Here is a 16633-nt window from a genome sequence, read left to right as displayed (position 1 = left end):
GTTCATCCAGTCACTACCACCTTTTTAACAATGAAGGCGGGGGTTAAAATATAGTTCATATTATTCCTTACTATGTAAACATCTATTCCAACTTGGATACAATTCCTAGGCGCCTTTTCACCTATGAACTCCGTTCATCCCACCTACACTATCACCATTCAAACCCTTATGAACTCCACTGGACGGTGCACCATTATTAGCCGTAACACTCTTCCCCTTCGTCGCACTCACACCATTAGCATATCGCAACTTCGCATCCTTCGTCATCCCGTTATGAGTACCATTGAACCTCATATTCGAGATATTATCATATCCCTTAATACCCGTTGCCTTCTCAAGACGCGCTGCAATCTCGGGGTCGACTTCTCGGAATATAGCGATTTGCCGCTTGATAAACTCGGGCTCCTTGCAGACTGCCATCTTCCCTGCGACGTTGCTGATGAATCTTGCACGGGCGGGTTCGTCCCATACCTTGCGATAGAGGGCTCTAGGAGCGTTGAAGTCTTCGGGTCGGATCTCCGATAAGAAGGTAATGGCCTCCCCTGTGAAATGGCCATGCGTCTCATCTAGGTCGATTGAACGGTTTCGGAACTGGATTGGATCGATTGAGCTTAGGTAGTTTGGTCGTGCGCCTTGGTTATAAAAAGCCATAGACCCATCTCTCTGGAAATTGCCAAACTTGAAGCCCGTTCGTGCGGCATTGACTGGAAGTTGCTGGTAGTTTACACCGATACGATGTCGGTGGGTATCAGGGTAGGAGAATAAGCGTGATTGAAGGACCGGATCGGCAGAAGGTTCGATGCCGGGTGGCATATGGGCTGGGTTGAAAGCAAGTTGTTCAATCTCCGCGAAGTAATTAACAGCATTCTCGTTCAGAGTAAACTCGCCAACTTTACTTCGAGGAAATTGACCCTGCGGCCAGACGTGGGTGAGGTCGAAAACGTTGATTCTTTGTTTCTCCCAAACTTCTTCGGCCTGTTTCGGGGTCATAGTCTGGATCTCAACGGTCCACTTTGGGTATTCCCCACGTTGGATGGCCTCGTATAAATCTTTCTGCGAATAGTCTGCCGATTTATTGTTCGAATCTTCCTGGGTAATAAACTTGGTACCCTGTAGAGACTTAAAGTGGATTTGAGTGTAAACCCAACCACCCTGCTTATTAACTAACTTGAGAGTATGGCCCGAATAACCATGCATAAATCGATACCCGTCCGGGATACCTCGATCGCCCATGAGAATCATGACTTGGTGGACACTCTCGGGATTGTTACAGAGGTAGTCCCAGAACATGGTAGAGTCATCGGCATGTGTTAAGTGTGTCGAGGGGTCTCGCTTCTGTGTATGGATGAAGTGCGGAAACTTAGCCGGGTCTCGTAGGAAGAAGACGGGCGTATTGTTGGCGACAAGGTCCCAGTTACCATCATCGGTACGGAATTTGACGGCGAACCCCCGGGGGTCACGAGCGCAATCATGAGACCCGGACTCCCCTCCGACGGTTGAGAATCGTGCCGAAACAGGACATTTCTTCCCTTTGGTTGAGAAGATATCAGCGGAACATAGCTCGGGGATGGGGTCGGTGCATTCGAAAAAGCCACTAGGAACATTACAAGTCAGCTTATATCCTCCTATGGATTACATGGTATCTGAAGAGGTCGTGTGGGGTGGACTTACTGAGCACCGCTACCTTTAGCGTGGACTACGCGTTCGGGAATCCGTTCGCGATCGAAGTGGGAAAGTAGGTCGACTAGATGGAAATCCTGTAGAAGAAGCGGTCCATTTTCGCCTACCCGCTGGGTTTCGTAAGGATGTGGCATAGGAACGCCATTACTATATTGGTGAGCTGATGTTATAGGGATATGGCTATCATTAAGACATACCTGGTGGCGTAGAGTGCTTCCTTCGAGGACATTTGGCGATCCTGTTCATATGAGGTGAACTGATTGGCCACATGGCCAGCGAATGATGTATCTACAGACGGTGCCATGTTTTCGAGTTAGAGCTGCTGTCAAACAATACCTTGACTATCTTTTCAAGACTTTGCCGGTATAGTGGACGTTATGATCTATCGGAATAGTCACACAATAGTACATTTCACTTATTATAAACCATAGGGAGGGGTTTGGGGAGAATGGCACACGCCTCCAGATAATGACCTCACCACCTTACCATGACTCTAAAATTTGCAGAGCTTCGTAGTTCATGGAACAACCTAGTCGCATTGGACTAGGTAAACTTCGATGATGCCATGATGACGGGGCTCTACTATCGTGAACGAAGAAGAGACTTAACCCTAAAGCCGTACTGTAATGAGTACTCCTTGATTGGTCTAGGATGCCGTGTCTTCAATTGACAAAGAAAGTCTATGATTCGGTTGAATTCCAAGGAACTTTAGAATCGAAATAATTGCCTAGTACCTAATGCGAGTATCGGTATTGTAATTTTGTACAGTATAATTGTTTCGCGCAGAAGATTCCCAATTCACAATTCGGGCGTTGTGACTGGAAACGCAAGAAAATTGACAATACCACGACTCTACTAACATCATTATCAAAATCTGCCTAGGTATTCACAATAATGTTCCTAGAAAGAAGAAACGGTAAGGAGGAAAGGGAATAGGGAAAGGGAATAGGGAAAGGGAATAGGGAAAGGGAATAGGGAAAGGGAATAGGGAAAGGGAATAGGGAAAGGGAAAGGGAATAGGGAAAGGGAATAGGGAAAAGAAAAGAAAGGTTAGGCGAAAAAAGAAACTGAAAGAAAAGGCATCGCTATAGATTAATCGAAACGTACCTATAAATGACAATTAAGGTTTGGAATAGGGGTGGCGGCTAGGATTCTTGTGATCCCCATTGAGCTAACTTAGTAAGCGGCTACAGTGACGTTTACCTGTATTTCCCCACCGGAGTTTAGTATCACAGCGCCGTAATCATAACAAACAACTTCGTGGTACTCGTTACAGAAGCCCGACCGTGACATATTCTTCTCCTTCCATATCGCGAATACAAGCAAATATTATAACAAATTTCCCATCAACTATTTCTACCTTCTCAGATATCATGTTTTACCCCGCACTAAATACCCTACCAGCCTACCTAATTTGAATGAAGCTGTTAAGTGGCGTCTTACGCGCAGCCATGATCTTCCAGCTTCGTAACACTTGATTCGCCCAAACTCACCGAGAATCATAAAGAAAAGCAATTAAATCAGGTTCTCAAGAATACCTTGTGTACTTTTACAGGTAGAGGAAAATTAGGTCAACTCGAGTAGGGCTATGGTTTCTGGACACGTCGTATGTGTGTGTGATGGTTGACGAGACTACAATTTTCAATGCTACGATAACCTACCATCAGATTATCGTCGGTTCCTGCGGAAGCTTAGAAGGCTTCGAGAAATAAAGCCCTAGTAGTACCATGATCTAAGCATCTCGGGTCGATCGCTCCGACAATTTCCACGGTCAGAGATTATCGAACTTCATCTTGGCATGTCTGGACAGCTGCCTTTCTAGGTATCAAGATATGTCTGTTCGTTTGAATGGTCGGAGATATTTTTGTATCCACGAGCATTTTCAATTGAATGGCGGCGATACCTCCGTAAGACAGCTGTCACTCAATAAGCTACATAACTGCATGCAACCCTATGTCTCATAGGTACCGTCTCTGAGTAATGATATGCTGATAGCTTCTATCAATACATCTAGCTATTTAACCTTCTATTATCCAGGCCGCAAGATGTCACCGTACAGGGAGGTAAGAGATGCACACAGTCAGTATGCAAAGCTCAGCATGACCGACCTTGACGTCTTTAATTGCGGTCTCTTAAAATGTCTACCTACGCTTACTATATAATGAGTTGCATCGTGTGGACTGGAGGTGTCAAAATGCAGGGTAATGATAATGTAAGTCATGATACTCATTTCTCCAAAGCCGCCCGGCGACTTTCTAACTACCGGATAGGGGATTACTTACCGTCACTCCAAGTGGTACCTGATCCCTCCTATGCTGGCCCTGCTTTCACCTCCATGCCTCCTTAGTATAAAATACCAAGGATAGCCATTTGGTTTGACATAACAATGTATCCTTTGGGATATATCCAAGCCGACAAACGGCTTTCATTATCCAAAAATGGCTACTGGTAACGAGCCTGCAGACCCAATCGCTAAGGGCATTCGCGCGACTGCTAAGCAGGCATGGGGAGATCTCTTTCGATGGAAGCAAAGGGTTGTCGTCACGAACGGGCTAGGTGAATCCCATACCGAGTGGCAAGCCCCTCAGAAATTCAAGAATCCTATCTCGCTATTCATGCAGTTGAATGCTAAGAACTGGATCTATTTTGCTGTGGGGATGTTCGCTTGGACTGCCGATGCCTTTGATTTCCACGCGCTGTCGATTCAAACCGTCAAGTTATCCAACTATTTTGAACGTAGCAAGACCGAAATCACCACAGCTATCACCTTGACATTGCTTCTACGATCCGTCGGCGCCGCTGCCTTTGGTCTGCTCGGTGACCGCTTCGGTCGGAAATGGCCCATGGTTTCTAACTTGATTGTCCTCGCCCTCTTGCAAATTTCAACGATTTATACCACCACGTTCAAACAATTCCTAGCGGTTCGATCCTTGTTTGGTATAATGATGGGAGGCGTGTACGGGAACGCTGTGGCCATGGCATTGGAGAACTGCCCGTAGGCCATTAACTTATCGCTAGTTCCGTTCGCAACACTGACAAGCAGTTCAATAGTAAGGAGGCGCGTGGTCTGATGAGCGGTATTCTTCAACAGGGTTATGCTCTTGGATATGTCCTCGCAGCATGCGCAAATCTCGGTGTTGGTGGCGCTACAGATTCTTGGAAGACCGTCTTCTGGATTGCGGCTGGTATTTCTTTCGCTGCTGGGCTTCTTCGATGCTGCTTCCCCGAGTCGAAGCAATTCATAGCAGCCAAGGCAGCCGGTCATCATATCTCGGCGAGCGATTTCTGGAAAGAGACCAAGCTAATGCTTGCTAAGGAATGGCGCATGTGCATTTACTGTGTCATTATGTTAACCTGGTTTAACTTTTACGCACATTCGAGCCAAGATAGTTACACGACCTTCCTGTTAGAGTCCAAAGAACTTCCTAACGATGCTGCTACTCGGGCTAGCATTCTGATGAATACGGGAGGGTGTGTCGGTGGAACTATTATCGGCTATCTATCTCAATTCGTCGGTCGTCGTCGAGCTGTGGTCGTTGCTGCACTGATTAGCTGCTGTCTTATACCGGCCTGGATTTTACCTACCACCGAGTCGGGTCTTTCAGCTTCCGGATTCATGATTCAGTTCTTCGTTCAGGGAGCATGGGGTATCATACCTATCCATCTCAATGAGCTTTCACCGCCAGCTTTTCGATCAACGTTTCCAGGTCTCGCATACCAAATCGGAGGTATGATTTCTTCTCCAGCAGCCCAGATTGTTAACGCGATTGCCGAAAGCCACCTAGTTAAGGGTAAGAATGGGAAGTTGGTTGATGGTTATGGGCCGACAATGGGTGTTACCCTTGCTATTTGCGCAATTGGAAATGCGATTACGATGGCATTCGGTCCGGAGAAACGTGGTCGATCCTTCGAAAATGTCGGGCCAGCTGGTGCTAATATTCATGGTGATGGTGACATTGAGAAGGTGATCGAAAATGGTTCAATTACGGACTCAAAGAGTCATGCGACAGAAGTTGAGAATAAAGGGGGCGAAGTCTGAGTCTGGTCTAACTAGTCATAATAGAGGAAATAAATGCACGGGCGGTATACAGGAAGGATTTCTCGTGGATATCAAGTCGAGTTAGGTTCTATGAACGAATAATAAAATATTGATGTCCCTAATCTAGCAGAGTCAATGATGAATTTAGCACAACACAGCATATATCCATACTTACGACCATGTCCTTCGCTCACTATATTCTGTATAGTTAGATCTATATATGTAGTACTTCCTTTTCCCTTTTCCGTGTCGAAGTCGTAGGGATATCCACCTTGGGCACCCAGTTGAGGGAATATCTACCCAAAGTGTTTGATTTCTAACATTCGAGTAACTTCGTCTAGGATGTCGCGAGTAAGGATGGAAGGCTGTTATTGAAAGCAAACATGAAACAGTTTAGTGCATTGCAGTATCTTCTAGAATACAGGTATCATATCTATGTAGGTATGTAGGCACCTTAGTAAGTTACATTGAAAGGCGATGGGGAAGAGTAAAGATTTTTAAATATTCTCTAGGTACCTAGATAGGAGGTAGGCGGAATTTCAGATACGCCCCTTCCCAAGCAACAATGTCAAACAATCAACTGAACATTGAAGCATCAATTACACCAATCAGCTACATGTTGCATGCCTAATGCACTTGAGAATTTAGGTTTACCCAAGCACTTAGCGTACTGTAGATATAGAAGGTTCGACGCGACGGTGCACCTGCCAACGGCGCACCTTCCAATACCTACCGGTAAACAAGACTCACGGACTGGTCCTGCCTTGTCTACCTGGGTAGATACGTTAGGGAACCTATGTAGCTAGAGGTCTTTACAGAATGCTCCTTCCTACCTATACCTTATCTACTAGGTAAACTTAGATAGGTGCCTCTCTCTCTCTTTTGTTTATGTCATAACAGGCTCCTCCATCTCTCCATCTCAACCCGCCGTCTCTTTTTTTTCATTCCCTTGTGTTCGCATCCCCAAGTTTTGAACCTGCTGCCACATCGGTGAATCGCCCGTTCTCCTAGGCGCCAGCAGGTACTCTCCTCTCCTTTTCAACATCACTTTTTCGATATTACCTTCTTTTAGGCCTGCTATCAGAGTAGCAGATTGCTTTACTTATTCCTGCCTCTTTGATGCAAGGACGCGCCGCGACCTTTTGAGTAATTCATGCATGTTTCGCGACTCGTCCACCGTTGAGAACATTTAAACTTCCATTAGCATACGCTTTCGCGCTTCTTTGTATCCCGTAAGTTGACAACTTTTGCTTGCTTCATGCAAACAATTCCCTCTCTAGACATCGTTGTTGCTTTCGCGCAATTCTTCCAGCTGCTTCCAACTTGTTTTCTTACGCGACAAGCAACTACATCTCCCTCTCCACACCTTGGAATTACTCTCCTTCTCATCGGACGCCTTCAGTCCATGTTGCGTCTAACCCCCTTATTTTAGGGGTAGCAGTACTCTACCTCTGCTGGAAGGAGTAGAGTTCAATTCATCCCTATGAAGCATTAGCTAACTTGACAAAGTTTGTCTTTCCATAATGGATAGCCGACAGAAGGAAAACCACATCGGAGGCGATGGTGGAGATGAGTACACATGTAAGTCTCTTATATTATAGAATCTCATTGTGTACCATAGATATACTAACGTAGATAACAGCTGTGTACTTCCCTGCCGCCACGGGTTAGTTATACCCTCGAGTGGCGAGGTTTATGCCGCTCTCTCCTCGCTGACTGTTTTCATAGTTGCTGTGCTTGAACCGGTTAACGAATCGGTAATTAACTACTTTACCTTCGTTGCTGAGAAGAAAGTCAAGGATCTCCTTTGCAGCGGCGTGCCTTCGCTCCGTCTGTGGCAAGATGCTGCCAAGGCTGAGATGAACAAGTCAAACACCGAGGCATACAAGCAGTACTTGTTGATTGTTCGAAAGATCACCGGTCGTAAGTAAATGCATCTAGAATGAAAATAACAATCAGCATCATATATTAACCGTATAAAGGTATCATTGCCAACGAGGTCAACTTTGGCAAGTCCGCACTTTCGCCTGTCACTGCTACGCAGACCACCGAGAAGCTTTATGATGAAGCTACACCCTTGATGCCAATGGCACACCATGTCCAGAAGTCAGCTGGCAAAGCCACGCGCCCCAAGAAGAAGGTACCGGCCCGACTCAACCTAAACCCGACGGCCTTTGCGTTCAATCCCACGCCGACCCCTTCTCCCGTCGAGCCCATTGCGATGCAGCCACAGCGCTCCGCCAAGCCGGCTCAGCTCACGGGTATTGCGGGCTTCGAAGACCGTTGCAAGAAGCTTGGGGTCCGCGTTTCGCTCGCGAACAAGGAGTCGTAAGCAGGGCTACACTCAGACTTGACTGCATCTCAGTGGAAAGTTGGTGGCTGCAACATCAATATGGGTTTAATAAGTTAGGATGAAGATTTTAAACCCATTGATATTTGCTCTCTAAGCCTAATGTACCTATATCGACATTAAAGTCAGACAGGACATGATGTACATCTCACCAATCCAGTAGATAGCACTAAATATGGTATTTTCATGCATAAGCAAGTGTACCTGTCCAGTGCTAGCTACCTAAGATTGTGATGACCACCACGCGTAGCAACTTAAGAGTATGATGCTAGGTATCTGCAGATGTCAATGCCTGTCTTCTCGTCTAGTATTACATTACCTATGCCATGTGATCTCAGCAAAGGCGGTGGACATAGGAAATTGGACTCGTTTCCATCAATTGAATTGATCGATAGCTCACGCTTTAGCATGTGGATCGGGCTTTGCTTTTTCGGCTGCCAGTTCACCACGTGTGAGCACCAACGGCTCTTCACGCGGGAGGTAATGATTTTAGAAGTTAGAAGTTAGGTATATCTTATGGACTGTCCATCTTGATAGGTGATTTCTAATCATATGGCTAGATCTAGTTATAATATGAGGCATCTAGTTTGTAGTAATAGAGGAGAAACAATGCTTATTAGCGAAATGAAGTGTTCTACCTCGAGGATCGAAGATAAGGCGTGCCATGTGTTGTGCAAGGTTAGGCGCCTACGAAAATGGGGGACAGGGGATACATAGAGCATTTTGCGGCGGCTTACTCCACTAGTTGAACCCGAGAATTCTGATGGGGTGATATTGATGTAACCAATCTACCCATTCTGCCATTGTCCCTCTTCGCCATATCCTAGTATTTTATTGTTGCACTGGTTTACGTGCCTTGTGATCCTAAAATAATTTTCTTTCTTTCCCGTCCCCTGAGTGCTTTTTCGATTTTGCATGTTAAGACCAAGTGAGTAGATTGCATATATATATTACGTAGGTGACCCTTTCTAATGTATGGTGGAGTGGCCTCTTTTTGTGCCGGGATTCATGGGTGATGATAAGCGTTACGTGCATGATGCAGGAGAGGGCTCTAGGCTTGAGTTGCCTCTAATGTACTTATGAACAGGTACCTATTCCTTAAGTCTAAGACAGGGAGGACACGGTAAATTCCAAGATAAGCTCATATTAATGGAAAGCATGTCTTGTCGGAATCGGTCTAGCCAGTTTTGCTCGCAGCAGGCTGGCGAGGCCGTGTAACATCCTTGCTCTAACCGATCCAATAGCTCTTAATATGGCACATGGCAGCTGAAAGTGATGAGCAAATACAACATAAATTTTCCAAGGAAAAGAAGCAAACGGAGAGGCTCTGGCTTGGTTGATGAAGCCGTCTGTTCCGTGTTAATATATGTTGTGCCCATTCTGGAGCGGGGAAGTAAGGGGGCGAGATATTGGTTACGAATTCAGCAGAAGTCGATCAGATTCAGATGCCTATCTTGTCAATATTTAGGTAGTTATCATTTTAATGTACTAATCCCTCTTATAAACCAGTCAATCTATCGTATTGAGTATGAAGCTATTATCAACTATATTTGTAGGCTTAGATAACTGAATCATACTGTAGTTTAGCTTATGATAAGTAAATTTGTTTAGTTGCCATTTAGTTCAACGGGTACGGGAAGTTTAAGTGCTAGCATGTGGGAATATAGCTTAATTAATGCTGGGGCGATCGTACATGCACCCTTGTCTCCGTGACTGTGGAGTTGCTTCTCTTGTCATTTATTAGATCCTCCTCTGTACCCCTAGGTACTTATTCACAAACACTGAATGTATCTTCATGTACGTACAAACTTACTACTCCAAAACCTGCATATACGCTCCTTCAAATTTATTCTTTTCATTAATGACTCGATTCCGATGACCTGGTCAGGTCTTCTAGTAACGAAAGCTTCAGCTCTCCACGAAAGTACCAAGGCCATGGATAACATACATGCGGTATTCTACTACGTACAGCTTCAATTCATCCCTGATATCATTTGAAGTCCTTTCAACGGTCGCTATCCATCACCCTACTTAGGTACTTCCTAATAGTACGCCACGAACGTCCGAGCACATCAAGACGTAACAATAAGATGTACGCAACACGGTATTTTTCATACATATCCGTTTTAGAGAGACCGGTTGGCCTTCTAGCCGGATCATAGCCTTGATATCCTTAATAAGGCATCTGACCTACGTTACATATCCAAGTACCTACTTACTAGGTACCTACCTATCAGCTACCTAATCTATGCGTACAGCTACGGTGACGACTCGAGGGATACAAGAGCCGATGCATCGTGAATACAAGCCAATCAATTCTCAGCTCGGTCACACTATGGGCGATGGGTCGAAAAACGAAGACCAACTAATAAATCCCCCCTGGCAGATTTTTCCCCACCTCGATATTTTCTAGGCCCTGGCCGTACATTTTCTGAGATAACTACTTGCGACTCACGAGACCACAAGAGAGAGATTGAATCGATTATCTATTCAATTTAATTCCTTAAATTCATGAGAAGACAACATCTTCTGAGGATAGGATGTCTTCTCGTCACATTATCATAAACTCGGTTCGGTGAACTGCATTTCATCTCGAGCCTCTTAAAATGCGAAGAAGACGAACTACCCGGGAGTTGCCAAAAAGCAATGTTAGTTAAGACGCCACAATCTCGCCCATTATCGAATTTAAATGATAAATATGAACGTCACCCCTCCTCCGGAACTTCTCATATTGACTATTGATCCCTCTTGTTTAATTCGTGGGAATTACGTGTTTCGGATTCTTACTCACTCGGTTTAATACTTCGACGTTCGGATGCAGGTCTGGGATACCTGATCGGAATCCTCAGGCCTTCGATAAACATATCGAGTGGTCTGATCTGTGGAGTTTCATTGAAGTTACCTGCTTCTTTCGACGAGCGAACGGTGTTGTTTGCCCCTGGGAAACACATGCGTCCTATAACCAATACACGCAGTCAATTCTGATCCTTCTAGAAGCTTATCAAAATAATTCCCTATCAACGATTTAGCAACTCCTCGGCGGGATCTTCACTTTTACCATAAGCGCCGACTGAGTTGTATGAGGTTTGCCTGCTTGTCGACGTCTATAAACAAGATAGCCCTTAGAGTGGGAGTATGCTCGCACCGCAAATTTGGCAATAACCACCGATTCGATTGAATGAATTAGGAGCTTAATAGTGGTACAGCCAACTCATCCATACCTACTACCATAAGCATTGGGGATACAACATTTACAAAAACCTGCCTTCAGAGTTAAACTTGTCTGGCCTACCATGTCTGGACGCAGCGCGTACGTTAGGAAAAAGATCAACGAGCCCAACGACCGTGCGCAGGGAGGAAGTAGTCGCTATTCCGAACGAGATGACCTCTCGGTCAACGATGCCACGCTGCCGCAAAGCACTGGTTATGGCACAACGAATGCACGATTTCTTAAATTCTCAGAGCCAGTGCGGGAGGCGGAATTGACCAATTATCGCTCCCAATTAACAAATTTCAGCGATCAGAGCAGTGGAAGTCAAAGTGGTGGAAGTGAGCTAGGCAAGCGAGATGGTGGCAATGGTCCACAACACCAGGGACCCATGGCCGATTTCGCATACGCCAGGGCGAGAAAACCCGTATTGAGAACGGAAGATGTATCGGGCATCGAACGATCCGGTTTCCGAAATGCTGTGGACAAGAAGAGTGATGAATTCCGCAAAGGGCTCACGAAAGCTTTCAGCTTTGGTGGTAAGAAGAAGAAGGTTGTTGAACCTCCTCGGCCCGACTCTTCTGTCGCCTTCAGAGGCCCCGAGGTAGATCCTTATGAGGCAATCGAGGATCATGGAATGCCTCAAGCCCTGCAGCCTATGGTATGGGATTCGGAATACCAGCAGATGCTCTCACCACCACCGTCTGCCAAACTACCTCCAATCCCTCCACCTTCAAACACGCCACCTATTAAACGTTGGACTGGTGCTGGGAAACCCGTACAGCGATGGAACAAACTCCGGAAAGATCCTGAATTATGGGACCCCAATGGTGACGTCCTAGTGTTCTTCGGCCGCAAAGGACAATTGCCGCGACCCAACCCTTCGTTCCGCCTCTCATCCCACATTATCGAAGCAACCGAATCCCGCTTCCTGCTCACTCTTCTTCGAGAAGGATCCACCGAGGAAGATTACGACACGCGAATGTTCACGCCACCATCGCCAATCGGTGCGCCGCCAATGCTACGGCCGCACGGTGCGCATCAACATCTCGGTTATAATCTAGGACGGAATGGCCAGCCGACGCCTCCGGTCTCTGAAGACACTAGCCTTGCCGATTCTGAAGGCCAGATTTCCTACGAGATGTACTTCCCGACGCCTCCGAATCTAAGCAAGCTTGAAGCGCACCGGCACGCCATCACGACACGTAACGTATTTGCTCTGCTATATCACGCTTCTCTTGTTGGGTTTTCGCTTCTCCAAGCACTCTCAGACCTTCTTGCGCGATTGACGGCATATATGCCCCAAGAAGCAGACAATGTTGGAACAATTCTCAAATACCTTTCCGCCCGAGGTATTGACGATGCTCGAAACGACCCGGATATAGCAGTGTCCATTCTTGCGTGGTCGGAAACACCGGAAGTGCGTTGGGAAGAAGGTTGGTGCGAGGCGTTCGTCCACTGTGCTGGGATGTACTCTCGCCTAGAAGCATGCGCAGATTTTCGGAGCATCACGCCCATTACTCGTGCTCTTCTGGAGCGAGCTTGTCTAGAAACTCAACTTCGCGTACAAGCAGCAGAAGAACGCCTCGCCGATTATTCATTCGACGATATCTGGCTGTCCAATAATCAGCCTGTGTGCGGTGATGCTAGGGACTCAGCCGAACGTCTGCGACAATTTTTCATAAACTATTACGCCAAAATACATGGAGATTGGCCCCCTCCTGAAACTAACGCGAGGACGATAGAGGGCGAGGAGATGTGGCTAACAAGAACATTGGCAAGGGAGATGCAAAAAGACTTCGGGGCGCTTTACGATTACCTCGTCAACCGGGACATCGTGTGGGACGAGTCTGAAACTCGAAGTAGTCGAAAATGGATGATGGTCTCCGAGAGCAACAAACCCTTCAAACCCGATTCCATAGTTCTTCCTCTTACGGACATGCTGATCGAGTTCGACAACCGAATGCGATTCCCACATATTCCGCATCCCTACCCTCTCGTCCCCGAGTCGATCACCCCACCCTCGCCACCTTCTTCCGCTTCGAGCCGCGATAGGTCGAGAAAGGATAAAAATATCATGAACATTAATACCACGAGATACGGTGCCGATGATCGCATAAATGAGAGACGTGCGCAGCTCGCTTACACCGAGGCGACCAACATATACATCCTAGGGTCGGACTTCACACAGTCCGATCTGATCGAGAACTTCGTCAAGTTCGAGAAGACGGACCAGGTTGGTGCTGTCGACCCCTTCGTGGCTCGTCGCGGCCGCTGGGTTCTTATATACGGCATTCTGCAGACTCTAGCTAGTGTGTCCGTCGATGCGCCTAACGTGCGATACAAGGATGGTGTATCATACCACCTATCCCCACGCTTCAAGGGTACCAAAGCGCCGCCATGGAAAGGTGCATCGGCTCCCGCCGCCGAAGCTTGCCACGAACTTTCGCATTGTTGGCTCGCGCCTCGGGCATGGCAGAATAGCGCTAGCGGAGGCGAGAGCGCTGACTCGGACACGTCTAATTCAGGCGATCCCGTGTTACGCATGATGCGTGCACAGGCTAATAAATTCCCACGGCCACCCAGAACCGTGACGAGCCGATCTAGCAATGGAACAGGATGGCACACGGCACGCAGCGTGCGGTCGAGCGTAACCACGAACCCGGGTCTCGCCGCGCCGCCTCTTACGCCTACGATGTGGGGCGGCTCATCCGCCATGAGCGTCAGCGTGTTTTCCGAAGACGGTGCATCGAGTGTTACACGTCCATCCTCCTCTTCTGGTCATCATAACCAAACCCCAAACCACAATCAGAAGAGTTACGCCAATTCACAACGAGCGCGAAGCGAACGCAGCTATGCGACTTTCGGTCCAGGTAGTGGCGGTCTAAGCGCCGGCAGGCTCGACGAGAACAAGTTACAGCCGCAGGGTATGAGCATGAGCATACGTCAACGGAAGCAGCCTGCGCCTTTGGATCTAAATAATGATAAAGAGTCGTCGCATCAAATGAATAGCTATCTAGAGTCGACGCATAGCCCATCGAGTATCGGGGGCGCGCCAATTCTGAGCCCGAATAGCTCAGATGGACTTGGGCCCGTGATTCGGGATTTCGATGAGCTTGAATCTGTTATTGAGGAAAATTCTTAAGCATCCATTTATCTGGGTGCTTAGAAGAGAAGCATGGAGTGGGATCTATCGTTTGATTTATTTTTTGCTGGGGGAGGGGGCGCGGTTCAGGTTGGAGTACGAAGTTAAGGCGGTGGTGGTGTAATTGATGTCCTTGGATATCTAATAATACCTAGGTATGTGTTACGATGTATACGGGGGTTCGTATACGAGAGAGAATCCCCTTTGTCTTCTTGGTAAAATATATTATAAGAAAGGTACACATATACAGCTATAATACCCTATTAGAAATCGAGTCGCTATTTTAGTAGTGCTCAGTTCAGCTTTTGGATGTTTAGATGGAGTGGTTTGAATACGAGGCGATTGAAATGTAATTATATAAATCGAAACAGATATCCTGCTTGAATTGTTGAGTTATTGAAACCCTGATAGATGACCAAGAGAATGTCGGGGTGAAAGAGTTCTTTTATTTATTTTATTATCCTATTTCATCTATCCCGAGTCCCTATCTACATCCACTACCATGTGAATTCCTCCTCCACGGAGTTGAAGGCATCAATCACGAACTGACGACGATATTCCGGGGAGGTGTCGCACTCAACAAATAGAGAATCCATATTACCGCCTTCTGCATCCGTAACGGTGGTATCGGGGCTATCGACCTTGTCGCTGTTATCCTTAGCCGGCTCCTCCGTATAAAGGAGATACGGATCCCACCAAGATGCGGAATCATAAATATGGGCATAAGGATACCAATTGATTCCCGAAGTGTTAGGGGCCCTCGTCATGCTCACGTCGGATAAATCGACCCATTCTTGCCAGTATTTCATGAATTTCTCCTTAGTGAAGAGCTGTTGAAGGCTTGCTGGCGATATAAGGACACCGTCCATCCCGGAAGGAGTCATAGAGTGTAAATCGGGGTGATGATTGTATATATTCTGGAATTGCATCTGCGCGAAGTCGTAAAATGCCAAAACATGGTCTGGATGGATCGGAGCGCCGGACTCGTTTAAAACAAGTACGCTACCGCAATTCATGGATGTTGACAAGACACGCTCTCCGTCTGGCTGTGTGATATACTCAAGCGCAAAGTACCGGCCTCCGTAATTAACTCTTTCGTTCGTTTTCAATTGGTCGTAGAAGATGGGCTCCATAAGCCAGGGGAGTCCGGCCATATGTGGTAGCAGGGAACGACGTCGATTGCTGTATTTGGGGTGAGAGCCTACGAGGACTTCCTCTACAAACGGCCACATCTGCCCATCTAGTAATGACGAAAGTCGCCGAAGATCGCCCGCGCAGTTAAACTTGACGGCTGTCCATGCTTTGAAATCAGCGCCTTCCAAGCTGTTTTTTACAGCTGGGTATCTTGGCACACTCGTAATGATTGATGATGGATCTTGTTCCGCGAGAAAATAGTCGGTGATGGCGGTAAACTCCTTCGTGGTAATATCTTCATAAATCATCTTTCTATCTTCGACCCCCTTTTTAAAGCTACAGAAGAACATAGGACCGTAATAAAATTTTATAAGCCCTGGCCTCGAGAGCATAGCGACAGACTGATTGAACTCTTCAATTCCCTTTTTGTTGGAATCCCGGTCTAGATCGGGGTGGAATATCTGAATTCCATTATGCAGCCAGCGATGCCCAATCCTGCCATTGATGTCTGACGGTGGGAGTAAATCTTTTCTTTCAACGCACAGGAAGTCGATAACGTCTTGTTCGAAATTCTCGGTGTCTAACCAGACAAATTTCGGCTCGGACGACTTGACGGGGAATACAACTGCTCGGACATGACTTGGGCTTGGTCGTTTAGAGAGCTTGAAATGGCCTTGAATGGAAGAACACATTATGTCGTGTATGGCCGAGTTCTCCTTCTGGCACGTGGTGGAGCAATAACGAGCTTCGCCGCAGCCATCACAGAATAAGTCGTGTTCTGGACTGTCACAGGCGTCACATGTGTCTCGTGCTTCGTCGTCTTTTTCGCCTTTACGACGGTTGGTGAAGTCTACAATGAAGGGTATGTGTTTTACTTTGTGCTCGGGGGCCATGATGAACTGAATATGAATGTTGAATGGTGAATGGTGAATACCTCTTTGTGAAGAAATAAAGCTGTATTCTGGGACTACTTAGGTAGAGTCGTGAATTATCGTGTAGAAATAAAATTTTAGGTGTAAAAGCAGGATTAGGTATAGAAATAGGTAGCACCGTGGCTCGGACTGCCGCTTCTACTAT

General features: G+C 46.7%; 5 protein-coding genes across 5 annotated transcripts; 3 read left to right on the top strand and 2 right to left on the bottom strand.

Annotated features, from left to right (window-relative positions):
* Window positions 1-37: 37 nt before the first annotated feature.
* On the bottom strand, window positions 38-2651 carry F4822DRAFT_392959 (catalase-like domain-containing protein). Its single transcript, XM_051457259.1, has 3 exons — window positions 1878-2651; window positions 1672-1827; window positions 38-1594 (listed from the first exon to the last, which is right to left on the bottom strand). The coding sequence occupies exons 1-3, from the start codon at window positions 1982-1984 to the stop codon at window positions 118-120; spliced, it is 1740 nt and encodes a 579-aa protein (XP_051318821.1). The 5' UTR covers window positions 1985-2651; the 3' UTR covers window positions 38-117.
* Window positions 2652-4118: 1467 nt separating this feature from the next.
* Window positions 4119-5719, top strand: F4822DRAFT_426241 (carboxylic acid transport protein; the record flags this gene model as incomplete). The annotated part of the gene is made up of 2 exons (XM_051460509.1): window positions 4119-4675; window positions 4732-5719. 2 exons carry the CDS (start codon window positions 4119-4121, stop codon window positions 5717-5719), a joined length of 1545 nt encoding a protein of 514 aa, XP_051318820.1.
* Window positions 5720-6745: 1026 nt separating this feature from the next.
* On the top strand, window positions 6746-8201 carry F4822DRAFT_149169 (uncharacterized protein). Its single transcript, XM_051452972.1, has 5 exons — window positions 6746-6951; window positions 7229-7300; window positions 7362-7385; window positions 7448-7642; window positions 7702-8201. The coding sequence occupies exons 2-5, from the start codon at window positions 7243-7245 to the stop codon at window positions 8049-8051; spliced, it is 627 nt and encodes a 208-aa protein (XP_051318819.1). The 5' UTR covers window positions 6746-6951; window positions 7229-7242; the 3' UTR covers window positions 8052-8201.
* A 2990-nt stretch (window positions 8202-11191) lies between these two features.
* Window positions 11192-14671, top strand: F4822DRAFT_149139 (uncharacterized protein). The gene has a single exon (XM_051452971.1). The coding sequence runs from the start codon at window positions 11363-11365 to the stop codon at window positions 14420-14422; it is 3060 nt and encodes a 1019-aa protein (XP_051318818.1). The 5' UTR covers window positions 11192-11362; the 3' UTR covers window positions 14423-14671.
* F4822DRAFT_441731 (uncharacterized protein) lies at window positions 14672-16449 on the bottom strand (the record flags this gene model as incomplete). The annotated part of the gene is made up of 1 exon (XM_051462897.1): window positions 14672-16449. The coding sequence occupies one exon, from the start codon at window positions 16447-16449 to the stop codon at window positions 14920-14922; it is 1530 nt and encodes a 509-aa protein (XP_051318817.1). The 3' UTR covers window positions 14672-14919.
* Window positions 16450-16633: the final 184 nt, after the last annotated feature.

This window comes from Hypoxylon trugodes (assembly GCF_022578975.1).
Source record: "Hypoxylon trugodes strain CBS 135444 unplaced genomic scaffold F4822scaffold_2, whole genome shotgun sequence".
In the NCBI taxonomy this organism is placed as follows: domain Eukaryota; kingdom Fungi; phylum Ascomycota; class Sordariomycetes; order Xylariales; family Hypoxylaceae; genus Hypoxylon; species Hypoxylon trugodes.
Note: the sequence above shows the minus strand (reverse complement) of the source record. Positions and strands in the feature narration are given on the sequence as shown.

Bases quoted from the DNA above. Each gene is read 5' to 3' on its own strand.
- F4822DRAFT_149139 (XM_051452971.1), top strand. From the start codon at position 11,363: ATGTCTGGACGCAGCGCGTACGTTAGGAAAAAGATCAACGAGCCCAAC.
- F4822DRAFT_392959 (XM_051457259.1), bottom strand. From the start codon at position 1,984: ATGGCACCGTCTGTAGATACATCATTCGCTGGCCATGTGGCCAATCAG. The intron at 1,828-1,877 runs GTATGTCTTAAT...TCACCAATATAG, and splicing joins GAAGCACTCTACGCCACCAG to TAATGGCGTTCCTATGCCAC. The intron at 1,595-1,671 runs GTAAGTCCACCC...TAATGTTCCTAG, and splicing joins GCTAAAGGTAGCGGTGCTCA to TGGCTTTTTCGAATGCACCG.
- F4822DRAFT_149169 (XM_051452972.1), top strand. From the start codon at position 7,243: ATGGATAGCCGACAGAAGGAAAACCACATCGGAGGCGATGGTGGAGAT. The intron at 7,301-7,361 runs GTAAGTCTCTTA...CGTAGATAACAG, and splicing joins TGGTGGAGATGAGTACACAT to CTGTGTACTTCCCTGCCGCC. The intron at 7,386-7,447 runs GTTAGTTATACC...CTGTTTTCATAG, and splicing joins GTACTTCCCTGCCGCCACGG to TTGCTGTGCTTGAACCGGTT.